The sequence below is a fragment of the Felis catus genome, chromosome A3 (genome assembly GCF_018350175.1).
Source record: "Felis catus isolate Fca126 chromosome A3, F.catus_Fca126_mat1.0, whole genome shotgun sequence".
In the NCBI taxonomy this organism is placed as follows: Eukaryota; Metazoa; Chordata; class Mammalia; order Carnivora; family Felidae; genus Felis; species Felis catus.
The window spans coordinates 108384842-108408289 of NC_058370.1; the positions used below are offsets into that span (position 1 = coordinate 108384842).

Genomic DNA, 23448 nt, shown 5'->3' on the forward strand with positions numbered 1-23448 from the left:
TTTCTCGTCCCTCATCTTTAAAACCTTTCCCAGGTTGGGAACACTCTGATCAGGGAACACCTCTGAGAATTCATCAGCCTCTTGGTGCGTAGAAAGTCATTAACCCAGGCAGTCAACAACTCAGAAGCCTCAACTCCACCCAGTTCATCACACAGCTCCTAAAACTAACAAAACAGGACATCATTCTAGCCCAGGCCCCATGGAACAGCTCAGCATTAACAGCCTCATCTTAGAATCTAAAAATATTCTTTATTAAAAAAATTTTTTTGACATTTATTTATTTTTGAGAGACAGAGAGAGACAGAGCACAAGTGGGAGAGGGGCAGAGAGAGAAGGAGACATGGAATCCAAAGCAGGCTCCAGGCTCTGAGCTGTCAATACAGAGCCCGACACGGGGGCTCAAACCCACAAACTGTGAGATCGTGACCTAAGCTGAAGTCGAACGCTCAACCGACTGAGCCACCCAGGCGCCCCTCTAAAAATATTCTTTATAGTAAAAACCCATAGGTATTTAGTAGACTAGATTTCAACAGATTGAAAGCCCACTAAAGAAAATGAATGAATTCAACGTACGATAGGAAGTAAAACTGATAGGACTCAGTTATGATTCAGATCTGGGGAGTAAATAGAGTAGAGGGCAGCGAATGTAAGCTATGTGTACCAGTTTCCTAGGACTGTTGTAGCCAAGTACCACAAGCTGGGTGGCCGCAAGCAGCAGAAATTTATTCTTACTCTTCTGGAGACTAGAAGTCTCAAACCAAGATGTTAACAGGGCCATGCTCTTTCTGAAACTTTCAGGGTGGATCGTTCCTGGCCTCTACCGGCTTCTGGTAGCCCCAGACATTCTTGAGCTTGTGACAGCAGAACTCCGGTCTTGGCCCCTGTCTTCTGGTGTTCTTTCTATGTCTGTCTTTGCGCTGTCTTGCCTCTTACAAGAACACCATCCCATTGGAGTAGGGCCCACCCTATTCCATTATGGCCTCGTCTTAACTATTTACATTTGCAAAGACCCTATTTCCAAATAAGGGCACACAGTGAGACACTGGGGGGTTAGGACTTCAACACAGTTTGGGGGAACACAGTTCAACCCATAGCAGTGCCCCTGAGATAAATCAGAAATGTTAAGTAGGCCATTGCATATGTGGGTCTGGAGTTCAAAGGAGAGGTCTGGACCAGAACTATACACATGGAAGTCTCTGGTAAACCTTAATAATTGAAGCCATTTAACATCAGCTAGAAACAGGTAAGGAGACAGGGGAGCATTAAGGAATCCCATCCACCCATTGCAGAGTAGAAGGTAAGTCAACACAGGTTGGTTTGAACAGTGGTGGTCGTGAGGTAGGAGGAAGGAAAGGGAGGCATCGGAGAAGCCAAAGGGAGTTTCAAGGAGGAGGAGGATATGGTCAGTAGTGTCTAACACCATGGAGATGAGAACACAAGCTACCTATTGGACTTAAGCATATACAAGTGTGGATAGAGATCATAGATGTGAATAACAAGAACCACTTAAGTGGAATGGTGGAGGCAAATGCCAGAAGGAAGTGATAAAGAAATAGAGACTCCCACAGTTGACATTCAAAGTTGTCCTTCTGTGCTGGTTATAGTCCTGACAGCGTTAGGGTTTGAGAAGACAGACTCCCAGTAGTAGCTAGACTTAATTATGGCATGGATCATTAACTTGGGGGTGGGATGGGGGGAGGGGGTCTGCTTGGAGCAAGTAGTGACCCCTGCAAGTAGGGACAGGAGAATCTAATTATGCCAAGCAGGGTTGTTTCTTAAAACCAGGTCCAATCAGGCGGCTCTGAAGGGCAATTGAGACTGTAGGGGTAGTGGCATTTGCAGGGATCTCAGAGACCTGAGGTCAGCTGGGGTTAGGAAGGAACAGACACCACAGAGCAGCCCAAGCTGGGGTAGCCTCAGTCAATGCAATTATGCCTCAAAACTAAGTCCGTTGTGTTGATAAATTTTACTTCTCTAGTACGGTCACAAGGCAAGAAATTTCAGGTCTCCTGTGCCCCGGTGATCTGAGGCTGCTCTAGTTCTGTATAGATCATAATCTGTCTTTCTTCATGGGAAAAGTCCCATTCTCTGAGTACTCAAAGAGTGTCACGGCTTTTTGAAGAAAATCTTTGTGTCAGGAATCTACTAACCCCACGGCTGCCAGAGTCCTCCCCACTCTTGAAGGCAAAGCGAGAGGCTTCTAGTAGCCTCTCGTATAAAGGGTGATGGTGCTACATTTTCCTTTTTGCCTCTAGTTATTCCTATATGAATATATATACCTATTACCCAGATTTTAGGTTTGTTTCATTACTAAGACTAATACTTCAGCTGTCCCCCTAAACCAATGGCTCTCAAACTTGAGCAGGTATCAGGGCTTCTCAAATGCAGATGGTTAGACCCCACCCCCAGTGCTTTTGATTCAGCAGGAACTACATTTACAAGTTCCCATGTAACACTGATGCTGCTGGTCCCGGGATCATACTCGGAATCACACATGAAGTGTCTCACAAACTATTTGCTTTGACGAGTGATGAAGAGCTGTCATTGGTAGAAACACCTGATCTACCTGTCGCCCCCTTCCAGAGACACCAGATGTTCATTTCTACCCTCAAAAGACTTTGGAATGACAATTCTAGTTATTAACAAGTTTCGAGTACTTGATGGTACACAAACTTGAAGATTTTGTAAACTCCTCTTTGCTCTTAACAAGTTATTCAGTTTGGGGGCACAGTAAGAAAATAGCAACAAAATTCTAATACCTTTTTTCTTTTCTTCCAAAGGAGTGTCTGAAGATGAATCCTGATGACAGATTAACCTGTGCCCAACTCCTGGAGAGCCCCTACTTTGATTCTTTTCGAGACGACCAAATTAAAAGAAAAGCACGCAATGAAGGAAGGAACAGAAGACGTCAGCAGGTACCTCTGTTCAAAAGTTAAAATGCTATAAAAATGATTCTTTTTTTCCTTTTCTACCTTTCAAAGTGAGACCAGGTGGACACCAAGACCTTTATTTGCACTGGTTTAGTTGTATTTGTTTATCTTAGTACGTTTCAGTGATTGGCATAATAAAACCATAAAACTACGAAAATACCCAGATCATTGCAGAATCTTATTCCAAATACACTTGAATCAACTTTTAGCTACACTGATTAGATAGCTCACCTATTGGATAGCTCACCTGCCAGATCGTGTACCCGAAATACAACAACTTCGTACAATAAAACCCAGATTACAGCAGGACTGAATGTCAACATCGCAGAGGAATCTGGAACCTTCTGTAGCCTCCAGACACACCATAGAGGAAACTTGACTCTTCCTGTCTTTTTACCAATGGCAGGCAGCAAAGTCCGCCTTCCCTAGGCTTTTCTCAAAATCAAGGACGAGCTCTGACAGATACTAAGAGAAGAAATGCAAACACCTGGGAACCAAATTTTACCCCAAAATGTGCCAATATTGTAAGATAACACGAGGAACGTGACAGTGACTCTGCAGCTTATTAGGGAACTACCTTTTACCTGGTTCCAGAAAAACCTTGAAGCTAAAACATAAACCCCACAGAAGTAAGTTTGTTTTGGTTTGGGGTTTACTTTTTATCTTGTGTCCCCAGCACCTAAAACAATGTCTGACCCACACATAGTACTTGGTAAATATTATCCAAAATAAATAGAGAAGTAAATAGATGAACACTGCTTATTCATAAGTGAGGATGTAATTCTCAATTGATCAGACCGACAATCATCCCATTCTGTGTTTACTTAATCTTCAGCCTTTGATCTACTTATTGGTCATTGATCTTCTCCTTAGCATGTCTACCGCAAAGGGAGAAAGCAGGTTTTGTTGTTTTCAGCCTTTGGCTCATGCAAATTGAAGTTTGTTGAGAGAGAAAAAACAAGCCAATCTGTAAGATGACATGTTAAGATGATTTCCCAGTTTTTACCACACAGACCGTTTTACCTTCTACTGTTTAAGTTATGTGTTTGCAAGTCAAGCCCAGCACACTTTACTTAACCAAAAGAGTAGGGTTTGCTCAAATATGTCTGAGGCGGCAGTCTGAAATACAGGGTGAACTGTGTGTAAAAACACTGTCACGTTACAAACAGCTCACCAGATTCCCCACACTTAACCCGGGAGGGTGAACAGCAACACCGCTCCATCCCGCCCCTGGGTTCCTGATTCGAGTTCTACCAGCCTCAAGGGAGTAGGGATGCTGGCCTCCTAAGTCTCCAGGTCATAGTGTTTTCCATTCCTTAATACCCTGTAGCCTGACTGATACAGCTCAGGGACTTTATTTCTCAAAAAAAAGAAGCACGAAGAACAGCACATACAGAAGTTACTTCACATTCTCTGTGTTTAGTCAACTGCATCCTGTCCCCTTTATGAGAAAGCCTTTCTAGAGCACCCACTATTAAGACCAAGCCTAAACATCTTCCACCACCAGGTAAAGTCTCTGGAGGGCAAGGCCAAGAGAAAGACAGGGATGTCTTTCTTTCTTTTGTCCTTTTTTTTTTTTAATGTTTATTTATTTATTTTGAGAGAGAGACAGAGAGCATGAACAGAGGAGGGACACAGAGAGGCACAGAATCCGAAGCAGGCTCCAGGCTCCCAGCGGTCTGCACAGAGCCCGACTGGGGACTCGAACTCACAAACTGTGAGATCGTGACCTGAGCCAAAGTCGGAGGCTTAACTGACTGAGCCACAGAGGTGCCCCAACAGGAATGTCTTTCAGGTTCCGGTTTTCTTTCTGATATGCACCTCTTGCCTAAACATTTTACCATACCAGAAAATAAACTAAAAATTCAAGAAAATCTTTTCATTCAGTGTGGTTTCATTTTGTGAGTTCAAATTCCTATCTGGATATCATCTAGATCTCTGATGAGTGACCAGCAATTTCCTTAAAGACTAAATTTTGTTTAAAATGTATAGTATGGGGGACCTGGGTGGCTCAGTTGGTTAAGCGTCTGACTTCGGCTCGGGTCATGATATCGCTGTTCGTGAGTTTGAGCCCCACATCAGGCTCCGTGCTGACAGCTCAGAGCCTGGAGCTGCTTTGGATTCTGGGTCTCCTTCTTTCTCTGCCCCTCCCCTGCTCACTCTCTGTCTCTGTCTCTGTCTCTCTCTCTCAAAAAATAAATAAACATTAGAAATTTTTTAAATGTATAGTAAAGAGGTTTTAAATCTTTACTGTTTTGCCAGTATCCTAAAATTAAAATTTTGAGATAGGTAGAATGTAGACTCTTGGAATTATTGTCTAACAGCTGGTGGGCATCTAGCTTTTAAACACTGCCTGGATACTCAAAAATGAACATCCTGAAATAAATCAACTACATCCATGAGAATCGTAGAATAAGTAATGGAACCTAATTTCCAAGTATCAGAATATCACAATTTTTGGAAAGGTAACGCTATTTGATTTTAAAATTGATGTCTTTTGACATCTTTGTACCATGTGTATTCTTTTTGTTTTACCATCTTTAAATCAAACTGTACAAATAGGAATTCTTTTCAATTTACTTTCTTATTTTTGTCTTGTTCTGCTATTAGAATCAACTGTTGCCTCTCATACCAGGAAGCCACATCTCCCCCACACCTGATGGAAGAAAACAAGTCCTCCAGTTAAAATTTGATCATCTTCCAAACATTTAGGAAAATGTTCTTTCAAGTGGAAAGTAATTTAATATGTACACATTTCCGTACAAGAGAGATAGGAATTCTTAGTGTTTCAAATGCAAATGAGCCATATGAAAATTAAGATGCCTTCTAGAATTGTTTTGCTCTGATCATTACTGATTCCTCTGCCCGTGCTTTTTACACGCCAACTTTATCTTCTAGAACATTTTCTTTAAATGTTATGGAGTCTGAAACTGCACATATGGAGGAGACATTTTCCATTTCATCAGAGCAGCCCCTCCTGAGGCAATTTATGTTGAGAATTTGTGGGCTTGTACTTTGATTCTTGAAAGAGATTTACATATATCGTTTTGGTTTACCTGACCACATAATGTCTTAGAGCATTATCCAAATAGCTTGCCTAGCTGTTGTTTGTGGAGGGAATGATATCATGTTTCTTTTCTTTTCTTTTTTTTTCTTTCAATTTCAAAAACTAACTTTAATGAGGTATGTTTTACATATAATAAACGTACTTATTTTAAGTGCAGAACTTTTCCCTGGATTTCAGCAAATGTATACACATGCACGGCCTGACCAAAGGAAGATATAAAACATGGTCATCAAGCTTAAAATGTTCTCCACAGCCTTTTGTAGTAAATCTTCCCAAGATCACTGGCCCCAGACAGCCATGGAAAAACTAGTGATTAGTTTTTCCTATTTGGGGATTTGAAATCAAGGGAATCATAGAACCTACATTCTTTTGCACCTGACAACTTGTGCTCAGCATGATGCTTCTGAGAAAGGAATGACATTATGTTTCTGCATTTAATCACTCTTGTTGTAACCAGGACTTTTGAGTAATGCTGGATTTTATGTTGGTGCAGAAAGGGAGCCTGAAATGTCATGTAGTTTATCCCTTGTTTCCAGGGCAGATTCCAGAGCTACAAGGAATTATCATGCTCATCACATAACGCTGTCCTTTGGTACATTATGGTTTCTTACTCTCTTCTCCTGGCTCAGTCATCTCAGTACCTAGACCTATCCTGTGGGTGTGTTTCCTAAATAGTTCACTGTCGATACTTTTCCAAACATTTGCATCCAAAGCCTCTGTGAATTTGTGCAGTCCTAAACTTGTGTATCATGCCAGATCAGGTTTGTAAATGCTTCCGACAGCAGAAAGATTATCTTTTCAGTTAACTTCATTTTGTGTCTGCTACCAAAAAAGAGAAGCAAACAACAAGATACCTCACTAGGCGAGCCCAATTTACACTGGGATATTTTCCCAAGTGAACTTGACAGATATTCCTACATACATACATATATAAATGTATACACACATATATATACTTATATATATACATATATATGTACATGTATGTATACACACATAACACATATATTTATAAGTTTTGAGACATCATGGTAGATGCCTTTTATCCTAGACGTCTAAGAACAATGCCGTCTGTGTAACGGACTTTTAGTTTGCTAACAAGGAACTCATGTAAAATAATAGCATGGGGTTGTCTATCACTGTCTGGCATAAAGGCACAAAATAGTCAATAAATTATGAAGGTTATTAGCTCTTTTCTGCTCCTGGGTCTGGAATGCTGACCTGAACGTTGTCAAATTGTGCAAATACACATGATTCCAGAAATGCCTTGTATCAGGAACCAAAATATCAAGCATAAATTGTTTTTAGGAAAACACACTAACATCTGATGTTCATCCTCTAAAAGTTTATTGCATTTATAAACATGGCTATGTAAACTTCTAGAGAAGCCTGTTGAGTTACTTGGGAGCATCTCTTTACTTGGGAATTATGGCATCTCAACAATGGTTTCTTGCTCACCGGAAGAACATTTTAAGTGGACTTATTTGGCCATTTAACATGCTTAGTGTGAATATAAGCTGCTACGGTCTTCTTATTGTCATCTTATCATTAAGAAGGCACCTCTTCACATTTGTAAGTTTCTTGCATTTTTAATTAGATGATGATACCACAGGCACAAGGAATTTGAGAAATAAAAGATAGAAGGCATCTTCGATGAAAGATTTCTTTTTTATTTTCATAGTGTTTTTATCATGTAAGCTTTCTTACTGCCAAGCCACTCATGCTGCTCCAGCTCTCCTAAATATCTAGATTCTATCTCACACACACACACACACACACGCACAGAGAAGTTCAGAATACACACAACTCCAATACCCATTTTGCTTATAATCATGCTTCAGACAACGGTGGAGAGTTTGGTAAGGGTTGATAGGGTGACTGCTTTTCTTATTTTTGCTTACATTTAAGAATTAACAAAACTGGCATCTCTCTCTCTCAGTTTTTTTCCTTAGACAAATCCATCATCTAGAGAGCACTGGGGAGGGGAGGGGAGAGGAGAGGAGAGGAGGAAGCACCCAATGCTTGGGAAAGTGTTCTTTCACCACCAGGGAAAACACTCTTCTGATGACTTTTGCACCCCACACTTTCCCTGGGCGTCCCGGGGCCACGTAGCCCTGTCGCCGGCTCAGTCACGCAGGCACACAGACCTCAACCTGCAAGTCTTTCTGTCTCAAGGCCGGTTTCTCAGCCCTTGCATTTCTCAGCCACAGGTAAGACAGTGGCACCTGAGGGTCTCGTGCCCAAATTAAGTAGTGGGTTTTGTACAACTTAATCAGGCTCTTCACAGAGGCCCACACAACTCTGTAACCAGGCGTTTTCTTTCCATCCATGTCCAGTTTCTGGCTTACCTGCCGCTTCTGTCACCGCGGCACTGGTCAGGCTTTTTAATTTACGGATACAGCTCTTTCCTGGTGCCATCCAGGTACCGCGGGGTCGTGGTGTGAGTGATGCCGCCCGAGTACTCTCCTTTCCTCCACCTCGGCGTGACCTGTTCACACCCCGGGTTTCCTCCACTTTGTACCTGAGAATCTCCAAGCAGCCAAGCAGCTCTTCTGTATTGTGTTTTGTTTTGTTTTGTTTTGTTTTGCCTTGTTCTGTTTTGTTTGAAGAGCACTTTACAGAGAACTAAAAATGCAGACTGTACTACTCCTTTGTGCTCTTGCTTCTTCTTCAGGGAAGAGAGAAATACACCATAGAAAAGGACACCTCATAGACCTTTATCAGCCCTGTAAGGCTACCTTTGGTCTCCATTTCAGTCGTGGTGATATCTGAATGCACTTGTTCCAACTTGCCCCAACCACAAAGCCCTTTTTTTTTGGGGGGGGGGGGGAGGGGGGATGGAGAGGGTCACTTTTTGAAGATTATTTTAACTAGACTGAAATTATTAAAAAGTTGTATTTGAGGGATGCCTGGGTGGGTAAGTTGATTAAGCGTCTGACTTCAGCTCAGGTCATGATCTCCCAGTTCATGGGTTTGAGCCCCGCGTTGGGCTCTGTGCTGACAGCTCTGAGCCTGGAGCCTGCCTTGGATTCTGTGTCTCCGTCTCTATCTGCCCCTCCCCTGCTCATTCTCTGTCTCTGTCTCTGTCTCTCTCTCAAAAATAAATAAACATTAAAAAAAATTTTTTTTAAGTTGTATTTGAGAGGCTTTTGAATGCTTTGGATTAGGGAGATAATTGAGTAAGGAGTAAAAACAAAGCTCTAGGGTAGGAAAGACAGAAGTGAGCAGGAATAGATGTTCCCTCTTTTAAGTGAGCCATATTCCTCTTCTTCATTGGTCTTGCAGATCTCCCAGACTATAAGACTAAGAAAATTTATAAGTTATTTTGAAAAAATTCTCAACTCTGAAGATGTTTTTATGGTTCTTCAGCTGCCTTGCCATAGGAATACTGTTTTTAAAAAAAGATGGCACTTTCTTTTCTTTTTAAAAAATTTTTTTAACATTTATTTTTGAGAGAGAGACAGAGCATGAGTGGGGGGAGAGCAGAGAGAGAGGGAGACACAGAATCGGAAGCAGGCTCCAGGCTCCGAGCTGTCAGCACAGAGCTCAACATGGGGCTCAAACTCACCAACTGTGAGATCGTGACCTGAGCCAAAGTTGGATGCTTAACCAGCTAGGCCACCCGGGCACCCCAAGATGGCACTTTCTTAATCATTTGTCACCACTAATGATTTCCAGTCCTGGGTTTGGAACAGCTTGAATGGCACAGAATTCTGTGTAGCTTCTTCACAACATGTGACTTTTCTGTGCCTTCATTTTCTCATTTGTAAATAAGGGAAGAGACAAACTAGCTGATTTCTAGGACTCCTGTGATTTTCAATAGCACGTGATGTTTCTGTCCTGGACATCTCTCCCACTAGAAGAGGCTTTGTAGAGATTGTTTCTCATTAATAATACTGAGATAAAATTTGGGGTTTTTAAAAAATATTTGTTTTTGGAGGGGAGAGTGCAACGGAGGAGGGGTAAAGAGAGGGGGGCAGGATCTGAAGCGGGCTCTGTGCTGACAGGCTGACAGCAGAGATCCTGATGTGGGGCTTGAACCCACGAACTGTGAGATCATGACCTGAGCCAAAGTCAGATGCCCAACTGACTGAGCCACCCAGGTGCCCCTAAATTTGGGGTTTTTTGATCTAACCAGGAGCTAAGAGATCTCTCCCTGTTTCTCCCTCTCTCCTTCCCCCTCTCTCATCTCTCCCTTGCTTGCTTGCTTTCACACTCACACAAACACACACCCACCACCACTCCCTGCTAGTTCTGCCAAGTCAATAGTAGTTTGCAGACAATCATCTAACAGAGGTTACATTTTATAAACTGAAGTGGGCTTTAAAGCTAATTACCGCTAAATTTTAGTTAATGTAAATAAAACAGGTGTGCTTTGAAAATACAGAGTAATATGTAATCATTCTTTGATTGTTTTTATTTTTTTATTTTTTTTTCATTCTTTGATGTTTTCATCTAACTCCAGTTGGCTTGAATATGACACCTATGCTATGAAATATTAATTTAAGATACCCATTAAGGCAAAGAACTCTTAGGGCATTTCTAACTTCAGCAAAACTTTTAGTACTTTCAGTAGGTGAAAACTTAAAGGAATTCTGCAAATATATATAAATTATAACCATGTTGTATTTGAGCAACACAGACTCAGGTTCGGGCTACTTTATATTTAACCTGCAATTTACTCAAGCTGAAAATCGGTTACCCTACTTAACAGGAGTATAAACACCTTGCATTTATAAAGTTAAAATTTGTCTTTCTGTTGTGAACACTAGTCACTGACCATATCTGTCAATATTGTCACATTGAAGATGTTGTGTCTACTTATGATTTTAGAACATGTTAGTACGGAAGCAGATCTATTTCAAATCGCATGAAATTGTAGCCATATATTAATTAGCATGTGATAATTTGCATAATGGCAACTTATGCTACCAGAAGCAATTCACTACAAACTTTTAGGTGTAGCATGTTAAAAATACATAATACTTTTAAAATTTAGCTTAAGGTACTTAGAGAACCTAAATATGGGCTTAAATACTTTGGTGACCTTATATTTGTATATATAACTTAACCTGAATATGTTCTCTAGCTTATTTTAATAAAAGTTAGAAATATTCCTGTCTCCTTACTTCCATTCAACTCTCCTGTTAGTCTGTTGCCTAATACTTTGTATTTAAATGGGAAAAACTCACATTCACATAGAAAGTTCAGAACTCGTTTAATTTCCTCTCCGTTGGAATATCTGAACAGTTGATGGAGTAACTATTCCTTTCTGTGCCTTGGGTTGGGAATTTTCACAAAATGGAAAAACTAACAAAATCTCTTCCAGTCCAACCCGATCGACGATTATCCCTGAGAACATTTCCTTTGAGGCTGTAAGATTCTTTTTCTTGCAATTCATCAAAATATTTCTCTGACCCTTCCCAGCACTTAAGCTACAAAATATGAAATTTTCTCACAACTTCAATTCCAGGTCCTAACAATGGTTTCTGTTGTAGGCTTAAAAAGGTGAAAAGTCTCAAGACCAAACTTAGACGAATGATCAAAAGACAGAAAGACAATTAGTACCATAATGAATGAGGCCATTACTTAAAGATGCTTCCATTTCTTTTATTTTCTTTTGAACTAGCCTTTCTGCTTTCATGATTTTTAATAGTGCTTATGTTGAAAGAGAACAGTAGATTCTTTCCAAGGCTGACTGCAACGATTTCTCCCATTCCATGGGCCTTTTGCAATGACACTTTGCCATTCCTTTTATCAAGAGGTGAAGGCTCCCTCTCCCACCCCACCTTGTGACCAGTGACTTCCTTAGACTAATAGAATGCAACAGATGTCCCTCTATGCCATTTTGGGGCCTAGGTCTTGAAAAGCCTGTCAACCTCGGCTTTGTCTCTCTGGGGAAGCCAGCCACCACGCTGTAAAGAAGCTTAGGCTAGACCTCCAGATGATAAGATACCGTGTGAAGAGAAAGAGGTCACTGGAGGAGCACCAAGGGGCCAGTCATGGGAGTAAAGCCTTCTTGGACCTTGTAACTCAGAGCAGCCACCAGCTGACTATGGCCAAGTTAAGTGTCGAGTAGAACAGGAAAACTGCCCAGCTGAGACCAATCCACCTCCAAAATTATGAGAAATAGTCAATTGTTTTAAACCACTGTGTTTTGGGATGATTTGTTCTGTAGCAATAGATAACTGAAACAGAGTATGTTTTTAAACTGAGTTCCATTAAAGTTGAGAAGCATGTTCCAAATAATGTGCACACTTAAAGTAAGGCATGGGATCTGAAGTTATTTAGCCTAGAGCTATAAATACACTCTTGGGAATCTGAAAATCATTCTTCCCTACTACCCACTGGCCCTTTCTCTTTGGATCCTATTTATTTTAGTCAAGGCTGTTATGCTTCCAAAGAGGACATCATCTTCTCATAAAACATGTGTCACCACCCTATGCAGGAAATCTAAAAAACCGTAATGAAGAAATGATCCAGACATTGGATTTTACCAAACACATGCATACGTTGTCGGTAGAAATTTACCCGATCTCTTTACGGCGGCCGAAGAGGAAACTTCCTTCTTTTTGCAAGAAAAATATTCACATCTGTGTTAGATAACTGGATAGATGCCAGACTATTAGCGTCCTACCTTTTGCCCAAAATAAGAGTCAGTCAGTTTGGGTCCTACTGGGTGTTTTTAACCAGTGTCCTCACTGAGCCTCCCATTCAGCAGACATCAGCCACTGAACATCTTCTAGGCTGTTGAGGAAAAGCCTTATCCAATTGCATGACAAGAGCTTCTCCTCATTAAAAAAGGTCTCTAGCACCTTTGAATATTCAGGACGACTGGTACCGTTGTGTTTCCACAATTTCCCCCTTTCTCTCTGAACCAGAAAGACATCCTACCAGAGGTTGTATTTTGGCTTTGCCACTTGCAAGATCATGACTTTTGATCATCAGTGTCTTCAGCTCCACAGTGAGAATAATAACACTTCACCTGAAATGAGAATCTTAACACCTGAGGTGGTTAAAAGTATTACATGAAACAGTGATGTCAATGTGCTTTGTAATTGAAAGAGCTATATAATTACTTTACTTTTTTTATGTTTTTTTTTTTTGAGAGAGAGAGAGAGAGAGAGAGGCAGAGCATGAGTGGGGGAGGGGTGGGGAGAGAGAGAGACACAGAATCTGAAGCAGGCTGTGCCAACAGCTCAGAGCCTGACACACTTGAACCCACGAACTGCAAGATCGTGACCTGAGCTGAAGTTGGACACCTAATCGACTGGACTACCCAGGTGCCCCTATTGATTATTACTTTTATTACCTTCTAGAACTTTGGGAATATATTAACTTCTACATTAATATGTGGTCCTTTGAAAGAAACCCATAGAATTCTTCTGGTTTGACTATTTATTTATTTATTTATTTATTTATAATGGAAGTATAGTTGACATAAATACTGTATTAGTCTCGGGCGTACAACATAGTGATTCAACATTCATATACAGTTCAAAATGCTCATCACAGGAAGTATATTACCAGCTGTCACCATACAAAGTCATTATAATATTATCGACCATATTCCCCATGTTGTACTTTCCATCCCCATGACTTATTTCTTTTGTAGCTGGAAATTGGTGCCTCCTAATCCCCTTCACCTATTTTGCCCATCTGTCACCATGCTCCCCTCTGGCAACGATCTAGAATATTTTTTAATACAGTGGTTGCCTCGTTTCCTCCCCAAAAGGTGTGAGACCTCATCATCCTCAACTGCTTCTATCTTGCATGTGCTGGCTTTTGCATTTCCAACGTGAAAAGGCTCTTATCTTCTGGCGGACAGAAATGTCAAGTTTTTCTTTTTACATTGATTGAATTTATTGACATTATTTGAAATGTTTGCTTATTGTCTAGCAAACACTATCAAGCTATCAGGTACTGGGCAGACACAGAAGAAAACAAGCTTTCAAGGGAATATGTAGCCACCAAGAAGAAACAGCCTGATGGGATTAACCACAAATTAAGACCTCACCAGAAAACTTTGAGAAGACACCAATATCCGCATCATGAGATAATCTGACCATAACTCCAAGAGACTTCCTGAGGGGCCAGAATCATCAGAGACAGAAGAATTGGCTAGGGAGGTACAACTAAATTTTTATGAAAAACCACTTTAGGTATGGGGAGTACACAAAACAATTGTAATATTGTGTTTGTCCAGGATGATTAGTTACTGGCAACTCAACTAGAGAAAAAAAGCAAGAGACCGTGCTAGACACAAGTCTTAATTTAATGTGTGTGTTTTGGCGACTGAAACCTTAAGAACAATTTATATTTGCAAGGCAGTGAAGATGTTCTGTGAGTGAGAAGAAGAGTCGGTCTTCATCTTTGAGAAATGCTGGCAGTGAGGGAAAAACAAGGAAAGGGGAGGAACCATCAGAAGTGCACCTAGGGGAAGAATTGGCATTTGTCACTCATCCCTGCCACAGTCCCCGCCATGAGATCTCCACCGTTCCTCCCTTCCTTTTTCTTAATCATCCCCCTTTCTAGCCACGCATCTACTTTTTTCCGATTGGAAACCCTATCCTATGTCATGAGTTTCTTCCTTCAGCAAATACCCATCACCTCACTTTCTGCTCTGACAGAAAAGCATAGAAATTGCTCCATTATCCAATGTCCTTCCTCATGGATTTGCTAACCTTCCCCTTCTACTACCTGCCACTTTCAGGTCTGAGAAAATCATGTTGTATTTGATCTTGCCTAATATAAGAACCCCAGCACTACCTTATATAAACTAAATTTGAAAATAATCTTAGATTGAATTCAAATAAATCTCTAAAATATGTTTTATTTTCTTTTTATTTATTTATTTATTTTGACAGAGAGAGAAAGCACAAGTAGGGGAGGGGCAGAGAGAGAGGGAAAGAGAGAGGATCCCAAGCAGGCTCTGCACTTAGTGCAGAGCCGATGCGGGGCTCAAACTCGCGAACTGCAAGATCATAACCTGAGCCAAAATCAAGAGTCAGTTGCTTAACCAACTGAGCCACCCAGGCGCCTCTCTTTTAGAGGACTCAGTTGGTAGACCATGTGGCTCTTGATCTAGGGTTCGTGAGCTCAAGCCCCATGTTGGGTGTAGAGCTTACTTAATTAAAAAAAAAAGAGTATATTAGATATTGAAATTTCTTTAGATGCCATACTCTCTGTTCTTCCTTTAATGGGATCACATTTGGGGAAAAAAAATCTCTCACCAAAATTGATTCCATCAAACATTTCCTCTAAATCACAGGTTCTTAGCCATGAGTCAGCTTCAAGGGATCCATTGGAAGTCCCCTCTTCCATTTCCAAATCCAAATTCTATAATGTAACTCAGGGCTACTGTTGCCCCATACTCCAGAAAGCTCTTCCAGGCTAACACCTAGATAGCTCACAGTACTTCCAACACAGGACATACGACCTCGACATTGGACCTCTTCCCTCTTGCCCTGGTACTTCCCAGCTTGCCTTTCCGGGCATCTTGAGCTCTTAGACTCGAAATAGCAAGACCATGACTATTCTGCCCAGAGGTGGAATGGCCTAGAAGAGATAAAAATCTCTTCCTCATTCTGTTTTAAATATTTAACATTTAGAAATCCATCTGAGTTCAGAGTATTCCCACTGAGAAGATTAGGGAGATAAAGTACCAGTTAGGATTTTCATGTGAATTTGTTTAGAGGACTAGCTTTTCCAGAAGCTATTTGTCATCAGTAGGCTGAGAAAATGGAAGCGTGGGCTGCGGTGGGTGGGGCTGCTAAGTGGCTGGAGGGCAACATGAGGTCACTAGGTCTCTCTTTAGGGATCGGGAGTGGAGGGCACCACAAGGGGTGAGAAATGGAGATGAAATATGCCTACAGCAAACTGTGAACCTCAAAAGTTTACTACTGCCACCCGCAGTCATCATTTCTTACAAAGTTCATCAGAGCAGTGCAGGGAAAGGGAAATACCTTGGTAGGGTTCTAGAGCCAACTGTGCTGTTGACTGCACTGTGCTGAGCCAATGTTCTCTTTTGTCTCTGGCCCCTCGGTCTGTAATTAGGAGTAGTCAAGCTCAACGTTTCTAAAGATCCCTCTGGCTAAGATATCTTGTGAAATGATATAGACAAACAACCGGCACTTATCTCTTGTCCTGTGCCTGTGTCCTCTTCCACCCTCCTTTTCTCGGGTCTGTCACAGATGGAATAGAGAGGTGAGGACAGACAAGGAGCCTAGCTAGAGAGCATGCTCAGTCTGCCTCCCAGGGCAGGGACTAGTCCTGTGTCCTTCCACTGTCCTGATCTACTCCAAGATCTCTTTTCTCCAACCTGCCTGATGCAGAGAGCTAGCTCCATGGTGGCAGGGCAAAATCCTGAGGGTGCAGTTGTTTTGCCAGAGCCCAGCTTCCAATTTTTAAGCAAACCAGAAATATATAAGAGGTTTCCATTATTCAACACCGGGCTTGGTATTGGTTTTGTTATGGCTGTTGTTTTGCTTTGCCTTTGTAAGCACTTTAAACTCCTTGTTGCCACAGATTATGGCATACCATAAATAGATAAGCTGGATGCCACTCTCAAGAGGAAGAATATCATTTTTGCCCAATAAGTGCACAACCTGCCCTTTGATCAATAACATCGACAAAGAAGAATACATATGGCTGAAAGAATAGCTATTAAGCACAAGTGAAATTGAAACTTCAGTTTTCAAACCGCACAATTCCTAAAGATTAAAGTAAATCCTTGGCCAAGATCCCAAGAAGACTCTATCTGGAGACATTGCCAGGAGATTTTGCAGTGTTCTCAATATGTAAAATCCTAAAACATTATTTACAGTATTTTTATTTTATCTCAACTTGTTAACCATCAGACCCTATCTTGCACAAATTTGCCAAGTGTTTTTGGTTTGATTTTTTTAGTATTCAGAATTCCTTTATTTTGTAAAGATTTTTAAGTATAATCTGCCCCCCAATGTGACCCCAAGATCGAGAGTCACATGCTCTACTGGCTGAGCCAGCCAGGCACCCCTTAATTTTCAGAATTTCTGAACTCCCAAGGGAGCAATAATGACCAATACAGTTGAATATTTTAGGAAATTTGACAGGATCCAAGCTAGAGAGAATCATTAAATAATAATAGAAATCTCAAGCCTTATGTTAGTAAAAAGGAAAGAAATATTTTAAATCAATATTCTAAATATAAAACGGTTATCATGTTGAAATAAAAGTCATTGACCCATTATGGAGGCAAATTATGGCTGTTTCAGTTTATCCTTAATTTCAGCAATTTATGCATGTATCATGTATTGGATTATGTATTATCATCTCTCTTCTGATGGCTTTTATGTTTTTGGTAGATTAACTGGTCCAAGGGAACTAAATTGCATTAGGCCCTCCTCAGATGTCAGGCATTGCACTGGGTGTTTTCTATGTACTCTCTCATATACTCTCCCAAACACTGTAGGAAGTAGGTATTGGCCACATTTTACAAGTAAGAAATCTCAGGTTCAGAGAGATAGTGAGGAATTGGCAGAGCTGGCTTTAAAATGTTCAGAAAACTGGGGTGCCTGGGTGGCTCAGTCTGTTTGTTAAGCATCCAACTCTTGATCTCAGCTCAGGTCATGATCTCAGGAACCGTGAGATCAAGCCCTGCATCAGGCTCTGTGCTGACAGCGTGGAACCCGCTTATGATTCACTCTCTCCCTTTTTCTCTCTACCCCTCCTCTACTAATGCTCTCTCTCTCTCTCTCAAAATAAATAAATAAACATGTTAAAAAGTTAAAATTTTCAGAAACCTTGCACCAAACTTTTCACTTATTTTTGCCCTTAAAGGTGGTAAGCATTAATTGTCTGAAGCCGGGTCCCTTGCTTTAGAGCATTTTCAGTAGTTGCTAAATTCTTACATCCTGATATTTGTAATTTCTTTAAGGCCAATCCTAACCAAAATAACTGTGTAAAAACATATGCCCTTCACTAAGTGGCTAGCCCCAAACTGTAGCAAGGTGTCTTTGGGGTTGATCTCATCACATTTGTAAATAAAGGCATCTGTATATTCCTCTTCCATATATGCAACGCCTGGCTTGAACCAACATAATGGTACTGAAATTACCATGAAGTATGAAACAGCCATATTAATGCTACCTAAAAAGATAGAATTTAAATCAGAATCCTTTGTGAGATCACACCAAACATCTGATTTTATAGATAAGAAAACCAAGGCCTTGAAAAAGTTCAGCGCCCCAAAGAAATGTTAAACACAGATTAACTGGGTGCTCAAAACAGTTTTATTTAACTACCTGTGTCTCTTGGTTGCCTTATTTGATAATGCATTTGAAGCAGCCTCTATGTATAATAATTATAGAATAAAATGAGGAAATAATTTCCAAAAACAAGAACGATGAAAATGTTCTAAAATAAGGGAGTAGTGACAGTTACACGGTCTGTGAATATACTAAAACCATCAAATTGCATACTTTAAAAGGGTAAATTTTATGATCTATGAGTTATATCTCAATAAAACTTACTTTTTTAAGAAGAGCAGGGCTATGTTTACTTTTCAGTATAGAATAGAGGATAATACCCTTAGTGACTTTTTTTTATTTCATTTTTATTTTTTCCAGTCTCTCTTCTGAATTCCACATTACAGCACTGCTAGTGAGTTGGCCCGCATCACATTAGCTTAATGAATCAAGAACATTGATCTGTTGCCTCCATTTCTCTGTCGTAGACTATTAGCTAGGTTTCAGAGTTTCTATCGGAGTTTTCAAATAAGACTCTGGAATATATTTCAAAGGAGAATACAGTTTTTCCCATGAGAAATTTTCTGAATAAATCAGAGGCCATAAACTAAGAGGTCTTGATGACATCTGTTAAGAAATAGAAAGTTAAGGGGTGCCTGGGTGGCTCAGTCGGTTAAGCATCTGACTTCAGCCAGGTCATGATCTCACGTGGGTTCGAGCCCCACGTTGGGCTCTGTGCTGACAGCTCAGAGCCTGGAGCCTGCTTCAGATTCTGTGTCTCGTTCGCTCTCTCTGCCCCTCCCCCGCTTATGCTCTGTCTCTCTCCATCTCTCAAAAAATGAATAAAGGTTAAAAAAAAAGAAATAGAAAGTTAAATCTGTTAGCCTTTATATACAAGCATACATGTGCGTACAAGCATACATTTCAAGCAAAATCCTTTAAGATCGGTACACACAAACTGATCTGGGAAGTCCCCTTCCTCAAATTTATCATAGGATATAAAGAGTTCAGTATAGAACCCTTTGAAAACAAAGATATTCATCCTAGAATTATCATTATTTATATGATGAAAAGGTGGAAACAGATCTAAATGTCCAACAGGAAATTTTAGGGTATAGTGGAATATTGTACAGGCCTTTAAAAATGTGATTTTTATTTATTTTTAAAGCTATATTATTTTTCTTCTTACAGAGATAATAACAATATACACACTATTTTAAAAGTTTTTAAACCTCCAAGGGCACCTGGATAGCTCAATCGGTTGAGTGCCCAACTTCAGCTCATGTCATGATCTTGTGGCTCATGAGTTCGAGCCCCATGTCAGACTCTGTGCTGACAGCTCAGAGCCTGGAGCCTGCTTTGGATTCTGTCCCCCTCTCTCTCTGCGCCCCCCTCAAAAATAAATATACATTAAAATAATAATAAAAATTTTAAACCCCCAAATATTTCCCCATAACTCCTCCCCTTAAGAGATAATCAAAATTATGTGCTCAGTGACTCTTTTATATGATCATCTTGTAAAATGGCTTTGCAACTTGCTTTTTGCACTTTATAATGAATTTTTATAAATCAGTTCTTGCAGGTCTGCCCCACTAGTTTGTATGGTGTATATTTTTTAAACATTATTTTTAAAAGTATTCAAGACTTAGGGAGATGTTCATGATATAGTGTTAAGTTTTTTCAAAAAACGGAATAGAAAAGATTGCATATGGTATGATCCTAAACTGGGTAGGACCTGGGGGGTGGCATAGATTATACACAAATTTACATAAAAGACCTAAAGAAATACAACAAATTATTAATAATAGTTAGTCCTAAGTGGTAGAATTATGACTTTACTTTCTTCTGTATAAAATTTTATATTTTCCAAATTCTCAATGATGAGCATGTTAAAAATAGCATTGGCTTTTTCTATTTCCAAAAATAATTTAGGTTCCTTGTAGGCAATCTGGAAGATGCAGATAAACTCCAATAAGAAAATAGGAAGTCACTCGTGATCCAACAACCCAGAGATAATAACTCGCCACTTAGATAGATTCTTTGAACAACTTTTTTCTCCGTGTTGTGTGTGTTTTACAAAAATAAAATTATACTGGTCATAATTTTGCAACTGCCCTCTGTCACTTAAATGTATTGTCCACATTTAACAAATTTTATACTTTTCCACAAAATGATCTTTTGGTTACCCACGACCATAATTCATATCTAAGATTCAGTTATTACCAATTTTTGCTTTCACAATTGAAGCATTGAACATTTGCAAGGACAAATCTTTGCATATATGTGCTGTATAATATTTTCATCTGATAAATAGAAGTAGAATTGCCGAGTGGGATGGTCTGCAAAATTGCCACGCATATCGCCACGCTTATTGCCAATACATTCTTCAGAAAAGATTTAACAGCGTCTCTCCCCAGCAATGGTATGAGAAAGTGGTCGTTTTCCACACTTTCAGCAATGACAGGTGTCAGCAATCTGGACACTTTTATTATTTTTTTCTCCTACTAGGAAAATAATAAATGTTTAGTATAGAAAATTTTAAATGTATAGTTAAGCAAAGAGAAGAAAATAAAAATCACTAAGGATATCATCAACCACTGATTCTGTGTGTGTGTGTGTTCTCATGTGCATATTACCTATATCCTTCTTAATTTAATAAAATTAAATCACATAACAAATAGCAGCTAATATTTATTAAGCAATACCTATTTGTTAGATTCTATGCTATGCGTTTAAATTATCTCATTAAATTCTTATGCCTCTATAAAATAGTATTTTTTTAAAGATTTTATGTTTAAGTAATCTCTACACCCAACATGGGGCTCGAACTTACAACCCCAAGATCAGGAGTCACATGCTCTTCCAACTGAGCCAGCCAGGTTCTCCAAAATAGTATTTTTAGTATTTAATATGTCCATTTTTTCTAATGTTTATTTTTGAGAGAGAGAGAGAGAGTGAATGTGAGCAGGGGGGAGAGAGAGAGAGAGGGAGACAGAGGATCAGATGTGGAGCTTGAACTCATGAACCTTGAGATCATGACCTAAGCCGAAGTGGGACACTTAACTGACTGAGCCACCCAGGCACCCTACTATGTCCATTTTAAAAAAAGAAACTATTCTTTAGTTTCCCTCCAATACTGTTCCCTCCAAGAGGTGGAGCTCAGTTTCCCTCCCCTTGAGTGTGAGTTGGCTTTAGTGACTCTTTCAAAGAATAGAATATGAAAAGGGACAAAATAGTGACTTGAGAGGAGAGAAACCTGCAGACCCCCCACTCCCTGTGTGATCCAAGTTAGTGTCACCATTGATCAGCCATGCTGATGTCTCGTACCCCCAATCTGGTGTGAGGAGAAGGGTGCTTCGTGTGTGGTATTCTTCCCACAACCCCATAACCCCGGTGTCATCATGGGAAAAAAACATCAGATGAACCAAATTTGAGTGTGCAAAATACCTGACCAATACTCCTGAGAACTGTCAAGGTCATGAAAGATAAAGACTAGTAAACTGTCACAGAGCAGAGGAGACATGATTCACTGTCATGTGGGACCCCAGACCAGACTAAAACAGCAAAAGGAAATTGGTAGAGCAACTAGTGAAACCCAAATAAAACCTGGAATTTAGTGAATAGTGATGAACCAATATTGGTTTCTGGGGTTTTAACAAATGTGCCATGGTAATGTAAGATGTTAACATTAGGGGAAACTGGGTCAGGGTATACAGGAACTATAAGTAGTATCTGCAACTTTTTTGTAAATCTAGAATTATTCCAAAATGAAAAGGGTGGGGTTTGGGGGTTATGTTTGTTTGTTTGTTTGTTTGTTTTGGTTTTGTTGTTGTTGTTTTTGTTTTAAGGATGCCTGTTTTAACAGGAACAGCACTTGTGAAGGCAGAGATAAGGTTCCAGCTATGACAGGCTTTTCATACCCTCAGGGTCTGAACTAGTCTCCTCCCTTTTTGTCATTGCTTCCCAGTGAGGGTCCAGTTGTCCAGCCCGAGGGAGCCCAAAAGGGCACACTCAGATGGGGCAGCGCAGACAGATCTTGAGGGCCTGATCCCAGGACTCCAGCTAGTTTTTCTATTAATGTTGATTTTATAGTTTCTGCAGGACCAAAAGGCCTGATCACCAATGGTCACTCATTGATCAGTCCATTCCTCTGATATATTTCTTACTCATTTATTAGTGAGCAAAGGAGGTGGGGGGGGGGGAGTCCACTTCTGGATTGACTTTAAGCAGCAAGGAAGTCTGGGGCTGGATGCTTCTACTACGGGGCTCCTGGCATTACAAGTGGCCCATGGAAAAGAAAAGTGTGTTAAGATCACCTGCAGAATGTCTCCCAAAAGAAGGGTGGAGAGAAGGGTCATTCTGCCATCAGTAGGGTAGTGACCAGAGAATACACCATCAACATTCACACGTACATCACGGAGGGGGCTTCAAGAAGCATAGCCTGCAGGCACTCAGAAACATCTGGAAATTTGCCTTGAAAGAGATGGGAATGCCAGGTATGTGCATTGACACCAGGTTCAGCAAAGTATCTGGGTCAAAGGAATAAGAATGTGCCATACGGTATCCCCAGGTCGTTGTCAAGGAAACACAATAAGGATGTACCTGTCACCATTTTCAAAAACCTGTAGACAATGTGGATGAGAACTAACCACTGATTGTCAAAGTTATAAAACAAAACAAAACAAAAGAGAGAGAGAGACAGAGACAGAGAGGGTAAGTATGAGAGAGGGAGGGAGAGAGAAAGATCACCAAGTACCCAGAGAATAATACAGCCCTGTTCCTTATCTTTAGCTCGACTATCACTGCAATATTTCTTTAGATTATGAAGCAGGGCTGTTTCCTTGGTTACAAAGGCCAGCTCACTAGGACAAAGGGCACAGTGGTTGAGTCAGTCCAGGAATTTGTAATGGCAAATGCCAAGCTTTCATGTGAATATGTGTCTATGTGTCCTAAGCATTTGGGATAGACTATCTGTAGACTTGCAGATTACTATAGTTCTCAACCACTCTGTAATCGGCAGCTTCATTTTTTTTTCACTTAATAAATCACGAACATCTATGCATGTTATCTTTTTTAAGTTTATTTATTTATTTTGAGAGAGAGAGAGAGAGAGAGAGAGAGAGAGAGGAGCAGGGGAGGGACAGAGACAGAGGGGGGAGAGAGAGAATCCCAAGCAGGGTCCACACTATCAGCACATCTGTGCATGTAATTAAATGTTCTATAA

The 23448-nt window shown here is 40.3% G+C and overlaps 1 protein-coding gene across 4 annotated transcripts in view; it reads left to right on the plus strand.

Annotated features, from left to right (window-relative positions):
* The window catches only part of CDKL4 (cyclin dependent kinase like 4), a 50203-nt gene extending 42559 nt beyond the window's left edge, over positions 1-7644 (plus strand). For all 4 annotated transcript variants that reach the window (XM_045054660.1, XM_006930347.5, XM_003984302.6 and 1 more), the window contains exons 9-10: positions 2781-2915; positions 5541-7644. In XM_045054660.1, coding sequence (XP_044910595.1) covers positions 2781-2915; positions 5541-5642 — 237 coding nt within the window. In that variant the 3' untranslated portion in view covers positions 5643-7644. The remainder of the gene's footprint in view (positions 1-2780; positions 2916-5540) is intronic.
* The last annotated feature ends 15804 nt before the right edge of the window (positions 7645-23448 follow it).